Source organism: Panthera uncia (genome assembly GCF_023721935.1).
Source record: "Panthera uncia isolate 11264 chromosome B2 unlocalized genomic scaffold, Puncia_PCG_1.0 HiC_scaffold_25, whole genome shotgun sequence".
Lineage (NCBI taxonomy): Eukaryota > Metazoa > Chordata > Mammalia > Carnivora > Felidae > Panthera > Panthera uncia.
Genome location: NW_026057581.1, coordinates 4,174,667 through 4,190,730, shown reverse-complemented (window position 1 = coordinate 4,190,730; position 16,064 = coordinate 4,174,667). Strand labels below are relative to the sequence as shown.

Sequence of the window (16,064 nt, the reverse complement as noted above, 5' to 3'; positions counted from 1 at the left end):
GGTTCACAAAATAAAAGGATGTAAAGTATGACACTATATAGCCAAAACGTGGAGGGGAGAGGAGTAAAAATTTAGTGCTTTAGAATGGGTAAAAACTTGAGCGACCATCGACTTAATACAGACTGCTATATGCAGAAGATGTTATATATAAACAATGGTAATAAAAAACCAAAATTTGGTAACAGATATACAAAAAAATAAAGAGAAAAGGGAATCCAAGTATAATCACTAAAGAAAGCTAGCATCCAAGAGAAGAAAGCAAGAGAAGAAAGGGACAGAGAAGAACTATAAGATTAACCATACTATAAGTAACAAAATGGCAATTAAGCACATACCTATCAATAATTACTTTGAATGTAAATGGACTAAATGATCCAATCAAAAGACATAAGATGACAGAATGGATAAAAAAAAATCAAGATCCATCTTTATGCTGCCTACAAGAGACTCATTCAGAACTAAAGATACCTGCAGATTGAAAGTCAGGGGATGGAGAAACATTTACCAACCTAACATACGTCAAAAGAAAGCCAGAGTAGCAATATTTGTATCAGACGAAGTAGACTTTAAAGCAATGACTATAACAAAGAGACAAAGAAAGACACTTTATGATTACAAAGGGAATAATCCAATAAGAGGATATAACAATGGTAAATATTAATTCACCCAACATGGGAGCACCCAAATACATAAAGCAACTAATAACAAACATAAAGGAAGTAATCCATAGTAATAAAATAATAGTAGGGGACTTTAACACCCCATTTACATTAATGGACAGATCATCCAAACAAAAAATCAACAAGGAAAGCAGCGGCTTTGAATGATACACTGGACCAGATGGATCTAACAGTAAAAAAAAATCAAAGTACTCCATCCTAAAACAGCAGAATATTATTTTTCAGTGCACACGGAACATTCTCCAGAATAGATCACATATTAGGCCACAAAACAAGTCTCAACACACTCAAAAAGTTGAAGTAATACCATGTATCTTTTCCTACTATGAAACTAGAAGTCAACCACAACAAAAAACCTGGGAGGAACACAAATACATGGAGGTTAAATAACATGCTACTACACAAGAAATGGGTCAGTTAAGAAATCAAAGAGGAGGGGCAGCTGGGTGGGTCAGTTGTTTAAATGTCCAACTCTTGACTTTGGTTCAGGTCATGATCTCACAGTTCGTGAGATGGAGCCCCTCATTGGCTGCACAGAGCCTGCTTGGGATTCTCTCTCTCTCTCTGTGCCCCCACTCCCTCCCTTCTTTCTCCTTCCCTTTCCTCTCAAAATAAATACACATTTTTAAAAATTTTTAAGGAAATCAAAGAGGAAATAAAAAATATATGGAGACAAATGAAAATGAAAACACAATGGTCCCAAATCTTTGGGATGCAGCAAAAGCTGTTTTAAGAGGGAAGTTAATAGAAATACAGGCCTACCTCAAGAAGAAAAATCTCAATTAAACAACCTAGCCTTACACCTAAAGGAGCTAGAAAAGAAGAACAAACAAAACCCAAAACCAGTAGAAAGAAGGAAATAATAAAGATTAGAGCAGAAATAAGCAAAACAGAAACTAAAAAAACAATAGATCAGATCAATAAGACCAGGAGCTGGTTCTTTGAAAAGATCAACAAAATTGATAAACCCTTAGCCAGACTCATCAAAATAACAGAGAGGAGTCAAATAAAATCAGAAATGAAACAGAAGAAACCAACACTACAGGGGAAAAAAAGGATTGTAAAAGAATATTATGAAAACTTATATGCCAACAAACTGGACCACCTAGAAGAAATGAGTAAAATTCCTGGAACCTATAACCACCCAAAACTGAATCAGAAGGAGAGAGGAAATTTGAACAGGTCGATTACCAGCAAAGAAATTGAGTCAGTAATCAAGAAGCTGCCAATAAACAAAAGTCCAGGACCAGACGGCTTCACAGGCGAATTTCACCAAGCATTTATAGAAGAGTTAACACCTACTCTTCTGAAACTATTCCAAAAAATAGAAGAGGAAGGAAAGCTTTCAAATTCATTCTATGAGGCCAGCACCCAACAATACATTAAAAAAAATCGTGTACCACAATGAAGTGGAATTTATTCCTGAGATGCAAGAGTGGTTCAACATTCACAAATCAATGCATGACATTGATAAAAGCCATTTGAAAATTTCAGATGATGCAGAAAAAGCACTTGACAAAGTACAACATCCATTCATGATGAAAACCCTCAACAAATTAGGTTTAGAGGAACGTACATCAACATAATAAAGGCCATATGTAAAAAACCCACAGACAACATCATACTCAATGGTGAAAAACTGAGAACTTTTCCCCTAAAATCAGGCACCAGATGAGGATGTCCACTCTCCCCACTTTGATTCAACATAGTATTGGAAATTCTAGCCACAGCAATCAGACAAAGGAAAGGAATAAAAGGTATCCAAACTGGTGAGGAAGAAATAAAACTTTCACTATTTGTACATGACATGATACTATATATAGAAAACCCCCAAGACTCCACCAGGAAGCTACTAGAAGTGGTAAATAAATTCAGTAAGGTTGCAGGATAAAAAGTCAATAGACAGAAATCCATTGCATTTCTACATACTAATAACAAAGTAGCAGAAAGAGGAATTAAGAAAACAGTCCCATTTACAATTGCACCAAAAATAATAAAATACCTAGGATTCAACTTAACCAAGGAGGTGAAAGCTACAAACCATTGATGAAAGAAATTGAAGACAACATAAACAGAAAGATATTCCATGCTCACGGACTGGAAAAACAAATACTGTTAAAATGTCTATACCACCCAAAGCAACCTACAGATTTAATGCAATCCTTATCAAAATACCAACAGCATTTTTCATAGAACTAGAACAATCTAAAATTTGTATAGAATCACAAAAGACCCCAAATAGCCAAAGCAATCTTGTAAAGAAAAACAAAGTGAGGAGTGTCACAATCCCAGATTTCAAGATATAGTACAAAGCTATAGTAATCAAAACAGCATGGTACTGACACAAAAACAGACGCACAGATCAGTGAAACAAGATAGAGAGCCCAAAATAAACCCATCGTTATATGGCCCATTAATCTTTGACAAAGGAGGCAAGAATATACTACAGAAAAAAGACAGTCTCTTCAACAAATGGTGTTGGGAAAATTGGTCAGCTACATGCAAAACAATGCAATTGGACCACTTTCTTAAACCATACACAAAAATAAACTCAAAATGGATTAAAGACCTAAATGTGAGACCTGAAACCATAAAAATCCCAGGAGAGAGCACAGGCAGTAACTTCGTTGACATCAGCTATAGCAACTTTTTCATAGCTGTGACTCCTGAGGCAAGGGGGTGGGGAATCAAAAATAAACTATTGGGACTTCGTCAAAATAACAATCTTCTGCACAGCAAAGGAAACAATCAACAAAATTAAAAAACAGCCTACTGAATGGGAGAAGATATTTTTAAATGACATAGCGGATTAAGGGTTAGTATCCAAAACATATAGAGAATCTACGCAACTCAACAGACACACAAAAAACCCAAACAATCCAATTGAAAAATGGGCAGGAGACGTCCAGATGGCGAACAGACACATGAAAAGATGCACAACATCCCTCATCATCAGGGAAATGCAAATCAAAACCACAGTGAGATATCACCTCCCACCTGTCACAACGGCTCAATCAAAAACACAAGAAACAAGTGTTGGTGAGGATGTAGAACCAAAGGAAACCTCATGCTCTGTTGGTGGGAATGCAAACTGTGCAGCCACTGTGGACAACAATATGGAAGTTCCTCAAGAAATTAAAAATAGAATTACCCTATGATCCAGTAATCCCACTACTGGGTATTTACTCAAAGAATATAAAAACACTAATCTGCAAAGATATATGCACCCCTATGTTTATAGCAGCATTATCTACAATAGCCAAAGTATGGAGCCAGCCTAAGTGTCCACTGACTAATGAATGGATACACACACACACACACACACACACACACACACACACACACACAAACACACGCACGTAATATTATTCAGCTATAAAAAAAGGATGAAACCTTGCCTTTTGCACCAACATGGATGGATCTAGAGAGTATAATGCTAAGTGAAATAAGTCAGTCAGAACAAGATAAATATGATTTCACTCATATGTGGAATATAAGAAACAAAACAAACGAACAAAGAAAACAGGAGACAAATCAACAAACAGCCTCTTAACTACAGCAAACAAACAGATGGTTCCCAGAGGGGTGGGGGAGCAGGGGATGGGTGAAGTAGGTGATAGGGATTAAGAATATACTTATTGTGATGAGCACCGAATGATATATGGAATTATCGAATGACTATAGTGTACACCTTAAACCAATATAACACTGTATTTAATTATACTGGAATTTAAAAAAAACCCTTTTTATCATTACGGAGTGTTCCACTTTATCTGACATTAGGATAGCTGTACCATCATTTATTAGTGTTTTCATAGTATATATTCCCCCATTTTTTTTCTTTCATGCTTTCAGTATGCTTATCTTTTAAAAATGTGTCTCATAAGCAGCCAAAGAGGTTTTTTTTTTAACTGAAGAATAGCTGACACAAAATCTTAGTCTCAGGTGTACAACTTAAGTGATTTGACAGATTTACACATTATGCTATGTTCACCCCACGTATAGCTACCATCTGTCACCATACAATGCTGTTACAATACCACTGACTATATTCCCTATGCTATACCTTTCATCCCTGTGATTAGTCATTCCATAACTGAAAGCTTGTACTTCTCACCCCCATCTTGTACTTGTACTTCATCCATTTTGCCCATCTCCCACCCCAAAAAGCATCTTTTGAAATCCAGTCTGTTCCTGTCTCTTTTAATGAGAGCATTTAGTCCATTTATATTTAATGCAAATATTGATATACTCTCCCATCTGGGTGTTTGCTTTCTATTCATCCTATCTGTTCTATTATTTTCTCTTTTGTTGGCTTCCTTCGCAGGTTAATATTTTTAAATCATTTCATCTTCCCTGTGTTACTTTTGTGGTTACACCTTCTTTTACTATTCCTTCACTGGTTACCCTGGCGATTACAATACAAATTTGTTATCAAGTGTGTGTTTTAATTATCAACTTACTGCCTCTCAGCTCCAAATCTCCTCTTCGTTGCCTGCAATGCGAGAATAAATATTTCCCCCTGGCTACCTAGTTCAAAGTTAAGCTTTGTTTGAGGAGGGCACTGGAGGGGGGGCACTAATGAAGAAAGTGGTTTCCGTTCTGGCTCTTACATGTTAGTTGCTCTACTGTGGAGCTCCCAAAGTGTGAGATGAATATGGCAGCTTCCTGGACACTCTGTACCGTGGCTTTATGGTAGGTCTGTGCAGTCTGCAAGCCACCTCCCCATGAGCAGCTTTCCCGGCACCCCTTGAGTGTGAGTGATTTTCAAGGCATTCGGGGTTTTGGCTCTTGGAATTGGCAGATGCCTATCCATGGCAGGAGGAAAATCAGCCCCCGACGCCAAGATTATTTCCATGAGTTTCCTCTGTCTCCGGATTTTGATAGCAGTGCAGGTGGTAGGAAGTGGATAGGCTCCGGGTATATTTTGAAGGCGGAGGTAACAGGATTTGCTGCTGCAGTGGATGTCAGAGCAAGGCACACAGGATGATTTCACAGTTTTTGGTTTGAGTCATGGAAATGAGATACGAGAGAGGGAAAGAGGGCAGGTGATGTGGGGTAGAGAACAAGAAAGAAGAGGGTGATGCGGACACAGGTAGAAAAGAACCATCTAAGAGGAGTAAGGAACAAAGTGAGGGCACGCAGGGTCGGTGCCCTGGCGGTCCTGGTGATATGAAAGAATTGTTGGAGAGAGGGAATCAGAAGGATATCACCGGAAAGTTAGCATGAAAGTAAAGATGGGCTTAATGGCAAGAAAATGAGTCCACATTTTAAAATGATCTTTTCTTTGCTCATCATATACATTTTAACATACATGTGATCGATACATATTACATTTATTTTTCAGTAATGATTGAATAGTTTACCATACAGTGTAAATCACAAAATACAATTCCTGAATTACATGCATAATGTGTGAGGCGAACCAGAAAAATGAAACATCATTGGTATTAATCGTCATGAGAAATAGATCAACCTTTCCGTTACGAAGTGTGAATTCAGATATTTAAGGAGGTAAATTCACCACTGGATTCTTGTATCTTCAGAATTAAAGAGGTAGTATGTACACTCAGAAAATCAGAAAATCAACATTGAAGTTCAGTCGATGAGAGGTGTGTGTGTGCGTGTGTGCGTGTGTGTGTGCTGTATTAGCAACATCAACACGTAAAATAGCAACCTTGTTAACGATCACATTTCCTAGGGATACATGTGCATGGCTGTGCCTTAATCATGCAAATATCACCCAAAATTACAGACAGTAGCAGAAACTAGATAAATTAGTTGCCTATCTTAACCACTGAAACGATGTTTTTTGTACGGAGGGAAGAGGATTTCCCAACTTTTTCAAGGTATGGATGCTTGTTGTTGACTTTTCTATTGATTTTGAAAGATTTTTGTCTACAAAACTCATTACTAGCTAGTGTTCATTTTTTTTTTTTATTAACCAAAGATCTTTCCATTTGTTAGAATTTATAAGCTGCAGGAAATGACTAATGTTGCCCCGGAATCAAGATAATTTCAGTCCCAACGAAAGTTTTCCTTTTAGGGCAGCCTCTGCAGCCTTGTTTTGGCAAATGCACGCATTTCAACAATGCTTTTTAAAAACAGCCCACAAGTCCTCTTACCTGACTCTCTTAAGGGACCCTGTTTGGGAAATCAATCTATTAAGGAACAAAATGCCTATTGTTAGATTCTTCTTTCATAATACTATTTAAAATTTTTCTCCTTCCTGCTTTCTTCTTACAGTCACTCGTTTATCCATTTCTCTTCCTTCTTCTCTTTTTCTAACCCAGCTTTTGTTTCGTCACCCCCTTCCAGTTTCCTCGTGGTCCTCGAGGGAATTCTGTCTCCTCCTGTTCTATTTCTTCAACCCTCAGATTCACATCTCCTCCTGTTACGATTGGTTTCCCATAGACAATCTGTTCCTGTAGGGTTCGTCACCTCTTTTATAGAGAATTGTGTATGGAACCTAAATTATCTGGCTATGTAGTGATCCACAAACATACGTGAACGTCTCACAAATGCAACATGTAATTATCCATTGTCGATTTCAATAAGGCATAAGTCCCTTTGGTATAAGCTTCCTGTGTTCAAGACGTAGCATCAGTAAATTCTTGGATTTTCTATGTTGTTTGGCATCTCTGTGAATTAAAGACATTAAGGGTAAATCTCACTTTAATACTTTTTCATTTTTTGTTGCATTGGGACAGATTTTTTGTCTTGTTCTTTAGTCCAAGTTACATAGTCTTTGATGCTTCAAAGGTCGGCAGGAGTCTAAAACTGGATTGTGAACTGAACTATACGGTTCTTCTCCCGACTTTTTACAGATTCACCATGTGGCTGACTGTAGGTCACAGGACTCTCCTGCCTATTTCATCAGGCCGACAAAGTTAACATTTGTTGTCCACTTATCACATGCTACTCACTCACTCGGCGGTGACTTACCCGTGACACAACCCTGTGAGTGGGTCCTATCGTTATGTCTACTTTACAGATGAAAACCTGAGACATAGGGAGGTTCGCCAGTTTGCCCAAGGTCATCCAGTAGGTGACAAAGCTCAGATTTTAACTTGAGAAGTCAGATTCCAAGTCTGAGGTGCTGACCGCCATACTTTCTTGCCTTCCTGACGCGGCAACTTGAAAACGCGCACGCTGGCCTCCTGACTCTGTAGCTTCATCACTACTCCATTTCGTTCACCCACTTACACAGAAGCGTCCCCGTCCATCTTTCAGAACTGCTCTGGCTCCGAGACCGTGAACTCTGTGCTTTCTCTGTCCATTACCTCCTCACCTTCCATGCCTCCTGGCCTAACTACTAAACGCGCTCAGCACCTTCACGGAGGCCCCCTGACCCTGCTCCCTCAGGGCCACTCGTGCCTCTTCTCCACTTCCCTTATTCTGTTGTCCCAGGAGGACTCTTCAAGGCTCCAGTCCACCTTGCATTTTTCTCCCTTTTCACTTCAGCCACTCTTTCTGTCTGCAATATTCTTTCCACCATCCCTCCCCTCGGTTTTAGCTTCATTAAGCACTTTACCCAAACTTCGAGCCACTCTCCGAACACCACCTCGCCTCTCCACGGTCCCCAAATACTACCTGCTTCATAATGTTCTTCCTGGTCATTTCAAAAAGTCAGATGTAATCCCTCCCTCCTCAGTACTCCCAACACTTAGTTTGTAACACAAACATAGTGCTTATTTAGTCTACCTTATAATCCAGTAATATGTGAATTCCCTTGGCCTCCCTTTTGGTTTATAATCCTAATTTAGAAGATCTAGCCCGATGCCTCGTGCTGGACTGGGGTATGGAGCAAAGGGCTAGAATAGGGAACAAAGAACTTAACAACTGAAAAAAAAATGTTTTATTTCGATCCTTAATTTTACTGGTAAGGACACTGAAGCCCAGTTTAAGAGACAAGTCGTGCTGAGAGTGGGAGACAGAAACTCCGTTCCTTCCCTCCTTGAATGCATACCATGACTAAAATCGTATGTGCATGGGGCACAGCGCTAAGCACTAGGGATACAAAAGCAAGAGAGTTTACTAGTAAGAAAATCAGAGTCTACTGAGCAGAAAACAGGTTATTGCCATACAATGTGATGAGACAGTGTTGGTGGGATAAATATATAAATAAATGCATGAGGCAAAGAATTTACTATCTTTGTAATAATATTATGTGATCTTTCTAACAGTGAAGTGTGAGGAAACATAATTTTTAATTCAGTTAATAAGATCCCATCCCAAGCGGTAGGAAGAAATGTCAAATCTGATTTGAACCAGACAAACTGATCTCTATCGGCTTGAAAAAGGGAGAGGACTATTGCAAATGGGGAGGTGATATTTTCCATCATACTCTGTTTTTCAGTTTTCCTCCCTTTGGTTTCTCCTGCTGCTCTGTGTTCAGGATTTAGCTCTGAACACTCACTGCCCTCCTGGGATAATTTCCGTCTTGTTTTTTAGCTGGCCGTATGTTCACGTCAACCAGACCAAACACTCTACGGACTTGGACTGGATGTACCCACTGCTCATTTTCTTTCTTTATCTCTAAACTTGAATGTTCTTCTTGTAATGTTAGCTCTTCTCACTCCCCTGAAAGTCAGCTTTTCTGACAGGTATGGTGCCTGCCTAATTTGAACGCCCGAGAGAGAGTGACAGGGTTTACGACAAGGGTATCTCCCAGACTTACGGCATGCCTCACCTGGAAAGCTCAGGTCTGCTCTACCCACAGTGCATCAGGAAGGACCTCCAGTTGGGTGGCGTGAGAGGGAGTTTTATTTGAAAGTGGTTCCAAAACCTGTATAGGAGATAAAGCGCAGAAATACGTTTTGGAAATTTCCATGACGGCTGCTTGGCCAAGATCTGTTTGGTACCTGGTACTGAGCCCTCCCCTAAGAGATGGGGCTTCTGTACTGTTTCGGTGCCTGGCATTTTCAGTGTGTTGAATGCGGACCCTTAAACCAGGACAACTGTGTCTTATTTTTATCTTATCGTGGCGGGCCTTGCTTTAAGGAATTCTCGTATGTGAAAATATAGATTAGTATTCTGTACACAAAAGGATTAGAACCCGGTACTAGTGAGGGTCCAGGTAACTGGGTCCTCTCCTACGTGTACCTGGGGAGATAAACTGGCTTCCCTCAACAAGTGGGCAGAGTGTGCCCAAAGCCTATGCACTGTGTGCTCGCCGGATCGTGCAGCTCCGCTCGTGGGAACGTGTCCTGAGGAAACCACCCTGACAAGAGACACCGACATGTTAACCCGCCACATCATCCAACAGCGAAAAGTTAGAAACAACTTACAGGTAGATCAAAGATTGTTCAGTAAACACGTAGGTACAAAGGGACACATGATATTAGGGGCGCCTGGGGGGCTCAGTCGGTTAAGCGTCCGACTCTTGATTTCTGCTCAGGTCATGATCTTACAGTCCGTGAGTTCAAGTCCCGTATCGGGCTCTGCACTGACAGCGTGAGCCTGCTTGGGATTCTCTCTCCCACCCCCCCCCGGCCCCTCCCCCTTTCTCTCACGTGCTCTCTCTCTAATATAAATAAACATTTTTAAAAGTACATACAATATTACTGGATGTTTACAGAAAGCGCATGTGTAGGTGCTTATAAATGAAAAGGAAAGATTAACCAGATATAAACAGCTCTCTCTGAGGGGTGGAGACATTTGTGGTTTTAACTCTTTTTTGAATTTTTAAATACCTTTCCTCAAACCTTCTACAGTGGAGATATATTATCTTTACAACCAGTAAAATGTTCAATAAACTCATAAATCCCATTTGAAGAGAGACAAAGATAAACTGGGCTGTGACTGTTTCCCATGATTCATTAGGGGATCCTCTTACATTTATGCCCTCATTACCAAACAACAGAACAAAATAGTCTTTAGCACCAATATCCTACAAGAGGAAACTATTTTCTTACGAAAATAACCTCTTGAATCTCCCCAAAAGTGGCTTCATTCCTGTGTTTCCAGAACAAGAAGTCAGGCATATGTTCTGTTCAAAATGAACAAAAGTCAAACATGTTTTACAGCCATTAAAAGTTTGAGGTTCGGGACTCCCGGCCGGCGGAGCACGTGACTCTTGATCTCGGGGTCATGAGTCTGAGCCCCACCTTGGGTGTAGAGATTACGTAAAACTAAAATCTTTAGATAAAAAATTGAGGCTGATCTGTGTGTGTCTCAACACGAGGGATGCCAAAGATAACACTGATGAGTAAAAAAAAAATGCAAGCTACCGACCTTTCGTACTCAGATTATATTTAAAAAATAATGCAACAACAAACTTTTCCCTCCAACTGTATGGGACAAAATACCAGAGAAATGTTGACAGAAACAGGCCTGGGATGACTGATACGCATTGAACTTGAAGAGAGTTACCGAGAGCTCTGGTGAGTGGGCGGGGGGAGAGGCAGGAAACAGGGTTTTGCGGGATGGGTGGGGTGGTGTTATTTACTTTTTACTTCGCATGCTTCACCATTCTTTACATTTTCTAAAAATAATTTTAAAACGTTCAAAAGGAAATCGGTAAAAGAGAGACACACCTGTGCTGCGGGCTCAAGGCCGAGGCAGACGGTACATTTTGCTTACTTACAGTGAAATTCCTGCACTTTTCTGGTAATGATAAGTGGTAATGATAAGAAACGATTCTCCCTCTTGGTGATTCTTTGGCAAATGTAAATATGGCCAACGGGCCTTTCTGACGTCTCAGCTCAAATATTTCAAGTACAATCTTAAAGATGTACAGTTGTGTAACGGGAGACTTACATGGTTTTTGAAGTGGAGGGCGGGCAGACACTCAGTGGGCCATCCCCCCTAACCAAACCGCTCTCCAAATGCACGCTGGAGTTGAGCACAGGCCAAAACGTGATGTGGGAAAGGTCTGTCTTCAATGACCATGACTTTGTCACGTAAACACTGCCCCTCATTCTTGTCTTGGCAAACCCCCTCCTTCCCTCTCATAATGTCCTTTCATTTCTTGTACCAAGGAAATGTGGTTCAGTTCCAGAAAGGAACTGAAACACATCCGTGTGAAGGTATAAATGACTCTTTAAAATATTACTTTTGTAATCAGATTTGCTTTTTACAGGTTAACAAAGGAATGAAGCTCTAATGGTGGAATCTCGCACATCCACCAGAATATGGGGGCACAGTCAGTCCCTGACTCTGCTTATATATCCGCGGCGTCCTCCACGGTGGCCTCACATGTGCCAGGCACTTTCCAACTTACAGGTGATGGTATATGTCAGGACTCCGTTGCAGCCGGGTTTGGAATCCTATATACAAGTCGTCCCAGAGAAGACCGTTCTTTACCACGTGTCTGATGACGTCAACCCGGCTCCGAATCTGAAACAGACATGGAACGAAGAGCAGGGGTGACCCAGCCAGCACCGAGTACCGACCCCTCATGTCCCTGGGAGAAGCAGCTGTCTGGGACGGCAGGGACCCGGGCAGTCAGGGAGAAACGCCGACTACAGTAGATGTCACAGGCCGGGGTGGGGGTGGGGGGTTGGTTGGAGAGAAGGGACCTGAGCTCGGCAAGAAGTGAGGGAAGGAAAACGGGAAAGGGATCTGGAGCTGGGGAAGCGAGCCTCGTGGCACAGTCACATCGCTGGCTCGAAATCCACGTTCCAGCGTGTGGAGTCAGCAACCGCTCTGTGCCTCAGTCTCCTCATCTACAGAACGCAGATGACGGAACCTTCCTCCGAGGGTGGCTGTGAGATTAACTGAGTCGATGCACATCCAAGACTCCTGCTGCACGGTAAGCTTTCCGCACAAGTGGGCGCTACAGTGTTATTCTCAAAGTGGCGCGTTCCAGTCTCCCGCCGGAACATTCTGCGGCACAGCCGAGCGTCCGGGTCTCCGGCCGTCTGCGGGTTTCGGGCCTGCCTCACAGCAAGACCACCTCAGGTAGGGGGTCAGGCCCTTCCCTTTCGAGAATCTCAACTCCCGACACGGAGGCTCGGGGGAGGCGTCAGAGGAGTTCAGGATTAGCAGACAAGCAGAGATGGTTTGGAGTGTCAGCCGAGGGCTTACTACTCAGGTGACCTTAACCTGGCTCAGCCTCAGTTTCCTCTCTTACAGGACTGTTGGGAGAAAAAACTGATATCATTTATAAAAAGAAGTGTGCAAAGATCTGCGGTGGCTTCGACACGGCAGCCGCACCAGCGCTAAAGGTCACCAGGAGCTTTCTCGGTATCGGATGTCGGATTTGTCCCTGGGAAACAGCACACGGAAGCCACTAGACGCCAACTTCCGGAAATGACACACCATTACGTGACGTAGGGTGATGAGATGGACACCCTGGTTTACTTGTCTCGCCTGCACCTTCCCTCCAAAAAGATGACATCCGCTGTGAGCGCGGACACAGCTCAGCGGCTCTGTTCTTCCGCCAGAAGATTTAGAAACGTGACTGCAGTTGGGCCGGGATGAGCCTGCCCCTCGTAAGACTGAGGTCTCGTTCCTCACACCGGGCAAGGAGATGGCCTTTCTAACCTTTCAATCTGGAGAAGAGCACACAGAAGACCGGGGGACACAACTGAGAAGGATTTGGGGTACAGGTGGGAAGGTCCTGGTGACTGATGAGCTTTGGGGGTGAGGGAAAGGGTCACCGTGTCAAGCGTGGCTCATCGTCGGGGGTCAATGCTGCCAAAAATCCAGAAAAGAAGAAAAGAGCGGTTCTAGAGAAGGAAGAGGATGAGCTGGAATTTGAACAGGTTGAAAAGGAGGTGATGAGAATTTGGAGATGGGGTGGCGATATCGGGCGGGCCGCTGACTGGAAAGAATCTCAAGCCCGAGCGTGTTGTGGAGCAGGACATACAGATTTTGGACTCATTAGCGGAGATGTGGTACCAGCAGATGAGATCGCCCAGGAAGAGGCGCGGGAGGAAGAGTGATTTGAACACAGAACCCCTGGGGGGAAACAAGAACTTTAAGTGATGCCTGGAAGAATGCAGGAGAATAGTCGGGAAGCGAAAAAAACCCAGGGGTGGAGTCACAGGAATGGAGAAAGGACTTCAGTTTGAAAAGATGGACCGGTCACACGCAATAAACCACCTGTGTTCTGTGCACTCTCAGGCCCAACCAACGTGTTCACAACACACGTATACAGGTATCAGCTGTCACGGAACAGGAAACAAAGGGAGTCGTTGACCAGCAAGAGATTTCAACTAACTTCAATCTGGAACGTAGGCTGATGAGGGGCAACCAAAGACAGAGTCTGTGGAGTCCCAGAGCGCGTGGGGAGGGGCGTCCAGACGTGCAGGGGGCAGAGGTGGGTTCCAGGGGCGACGTGAGGACACACAGCATGACGTACATGCAACCGCTGACCTGTTCCTATGGCCCTACGTGCTGTTCTCACTGAATACCTTCAGACAGTTCTCTGAGTAAATGGAATGGATTCTGGCGGGAGCCCAAGGGGGTGGTTTCCTCGTGATGTCCCAAAGCCAGCTCTACACTTTGGAACTTAGGGGACCCCCGACCTAACAGCTAGCTGCTCACCCCCATAACTTAAACTGGTGACCCCAGACCAAACAGCCTAGCTGGCGGGTCATAGAGCCCATGGTCCCTTTTTAAAAAACTGAGTTAGTTTTTTGCTCATTTGTTAATCTGGGTATTTCACATAAAAATCCAGGCTTCCGAGTTCTCTGGAATATTCCGAGCAGCTGGGGCTCATCAGGCGCTGCCCCCTTCCACGTGATAGTCCCCACCCTGCTCTCCTGTTTCCAACCTGCCTTGAGCCAGCGGTGAGCACTATAGCATGTGATCCCTGCCTTTAGGTAAAGCCTGCCAATGACAAGTCCTATACAGACACAGAGAGCCCTACACCAGCTGGGGAAAGGTCTTGTCACTGGTAAATACAGATGAATCCCTTACTTCTCGAAAGTCACTTACAAAGGAAGAAAGATCAGCCTGCGGTAAGCAGCGGGGCACACGGGGAGAGGCCAAAGGAGCAACGCCCTCCACGTCCACGCAAGGTGACCTGCTAACCGGCGTCGTGCGCTCGGCTAAACTGCCTTGCGACGCGAGGCAGGAAACTATGTAAAGTTCAGCTCCCACGCATCCCTTCTGTGGCAGTGACTTAAGCAGAAAGTGTAGAAGCAAAGAAGGTTGGGACCTGGCCGGGGTCTGGAGGCAGGTAAGGGACGTCGCAGGGTGACAGATCTGTAGAGACCCAGAGGAGCTCATCCAGATTGGAGCAGGAGGAGGTGGACTGCAGTGGCCATGCATCTAGGAGACACGGAGAGCTGGTGAGACAGAAGATATACTTATGAGCTTGAAAGGCAATTAATGGTTTAAAAGAAAAACAAAAACAAAAACAGAAACGGGCAGCATGAGAGGACTCTAGGAGCGCTTCCAAGGGTAGGCATAAGCAAACCTCAGCATGAGAAAATCTCCCTAAGATCCTGGCAGATAAAAGCACCGAGAGCCACATCACAGAGCACCAGGCACGATGATGATGCACTTCCCGGTGCATTTGAATCTGCAGCAAGCAGTTGCTTGCTTGCTTTACCCAGCAGATGTGAAAAAGCGACTTTCCGTTAAATATTTTACATGAACTTGTTAATCAGAAAAGTCTGAAGATGTATCTCCTTGAAGGCGAACAGATACCTCAATGTACAGATTTTGTAAATTCAGAATCTGGGGAGCAACATAGTGGCTAAAGTCTAGAGCCTAGAGTCTAGCTAGACTCTAGAGCCAGACAGCGGAGGTCAGCCCTGTGCCCCACCGCTTGCCAGCTGGACAGCCTGCGGGCAAGTTCCTGACCGCCGGTATGGCGTTACCCTCATCCAGAAGTGGGGGATATAGTGATCTCTGTCCATAGGTTGTTGCCGAATAAATGACTTAATGTTTATAAAGTGCTTAGAGCTATGCGTTTGTTAAATAAAGCAATAAATGTAATAGATCCATTTTGCTTAAAATGGGTGCTTCAACACAGGGTTCTCCTCTATGTGAAAACGCAGTTTTTTTTAAAAGCCAGAAAGCAGGCAGTAAGTCATTGGTTGTACTGAAGTTTCGACCTAGGATTCTCTTCAATAGCAAGTACTTTACTAAACCTTAAAATACAAATCAAATTATTAAAAAGGCGTTTAAGAACACATCTGTTATCCAAAGGTATGTTTAAACCACTACAATTAAAGTAGCGTGCGTTTATATGGCACAAGTAACAAGTTCAAGGGCACACCGTATATCCTCCTAATTTCCCGAATGGTCGTTATGTTTACATTCACATAGAATTTAAAATTACAGTGCATGCTCCTGTATATTATTAGTTATGTGACTACCACAAAGTGGTAGAGTGGGAATACGTCCCATGGAAAGAAAAAACCAAGGCTTGGACAGGTTAAATCACTTACTCAAAGCCTATAATCAGCAGGGAGGGGGCACCAG

General features: G+C 42.9%; 1 protein-coding gene across 7 annotated transcripts in view; it reads right to left on the bottom strand.

Annotated features, from left to right (window-relative positions):
• Nucleotides 1-6,598: 6,598 nt before the first annotated feature.
• Nucleotides 6,599-16,064, bottom strand: part of LOC125939303 (cytidine monophosphate-N-acetylneuraminic acid hydroxylase) — a 104,766-nt gene continuing 95,300 nt past the window's right edge. For 5 of the 7 annotated variants that reach the window (XM_049654715.1, XM_049654712.1, XM_049654713.1 and 2 more), the window contains 3 exons: nucleotides 11,905-12,020; nucleotides 9,373-9,468; nucleotides 6,599-7,321 (listed from right to left, as the gene is read on the bottom strand). In XM_049654715.1, coding sequence (XP_049510672.1) covers nucleotides 9,393-9,468; nucleotides 11,905-12,020 — 192 coding nt within the window. In that variant the 3' untranslated portion in view covers nucleotides 6,599-7,321; nucleotides 9,373-9,392. Of the gene's footprint in view, nucleotides 7,322-9,372; nucleotides 9,469-11,904; nucleotides 12,021-14,790; nucleotides 14,921-16,064 lie in introns of those variants that run through there. The other 2 variants (XM_049654714.1, XR_007463020.1) reach the window with 2 other exon arrangements.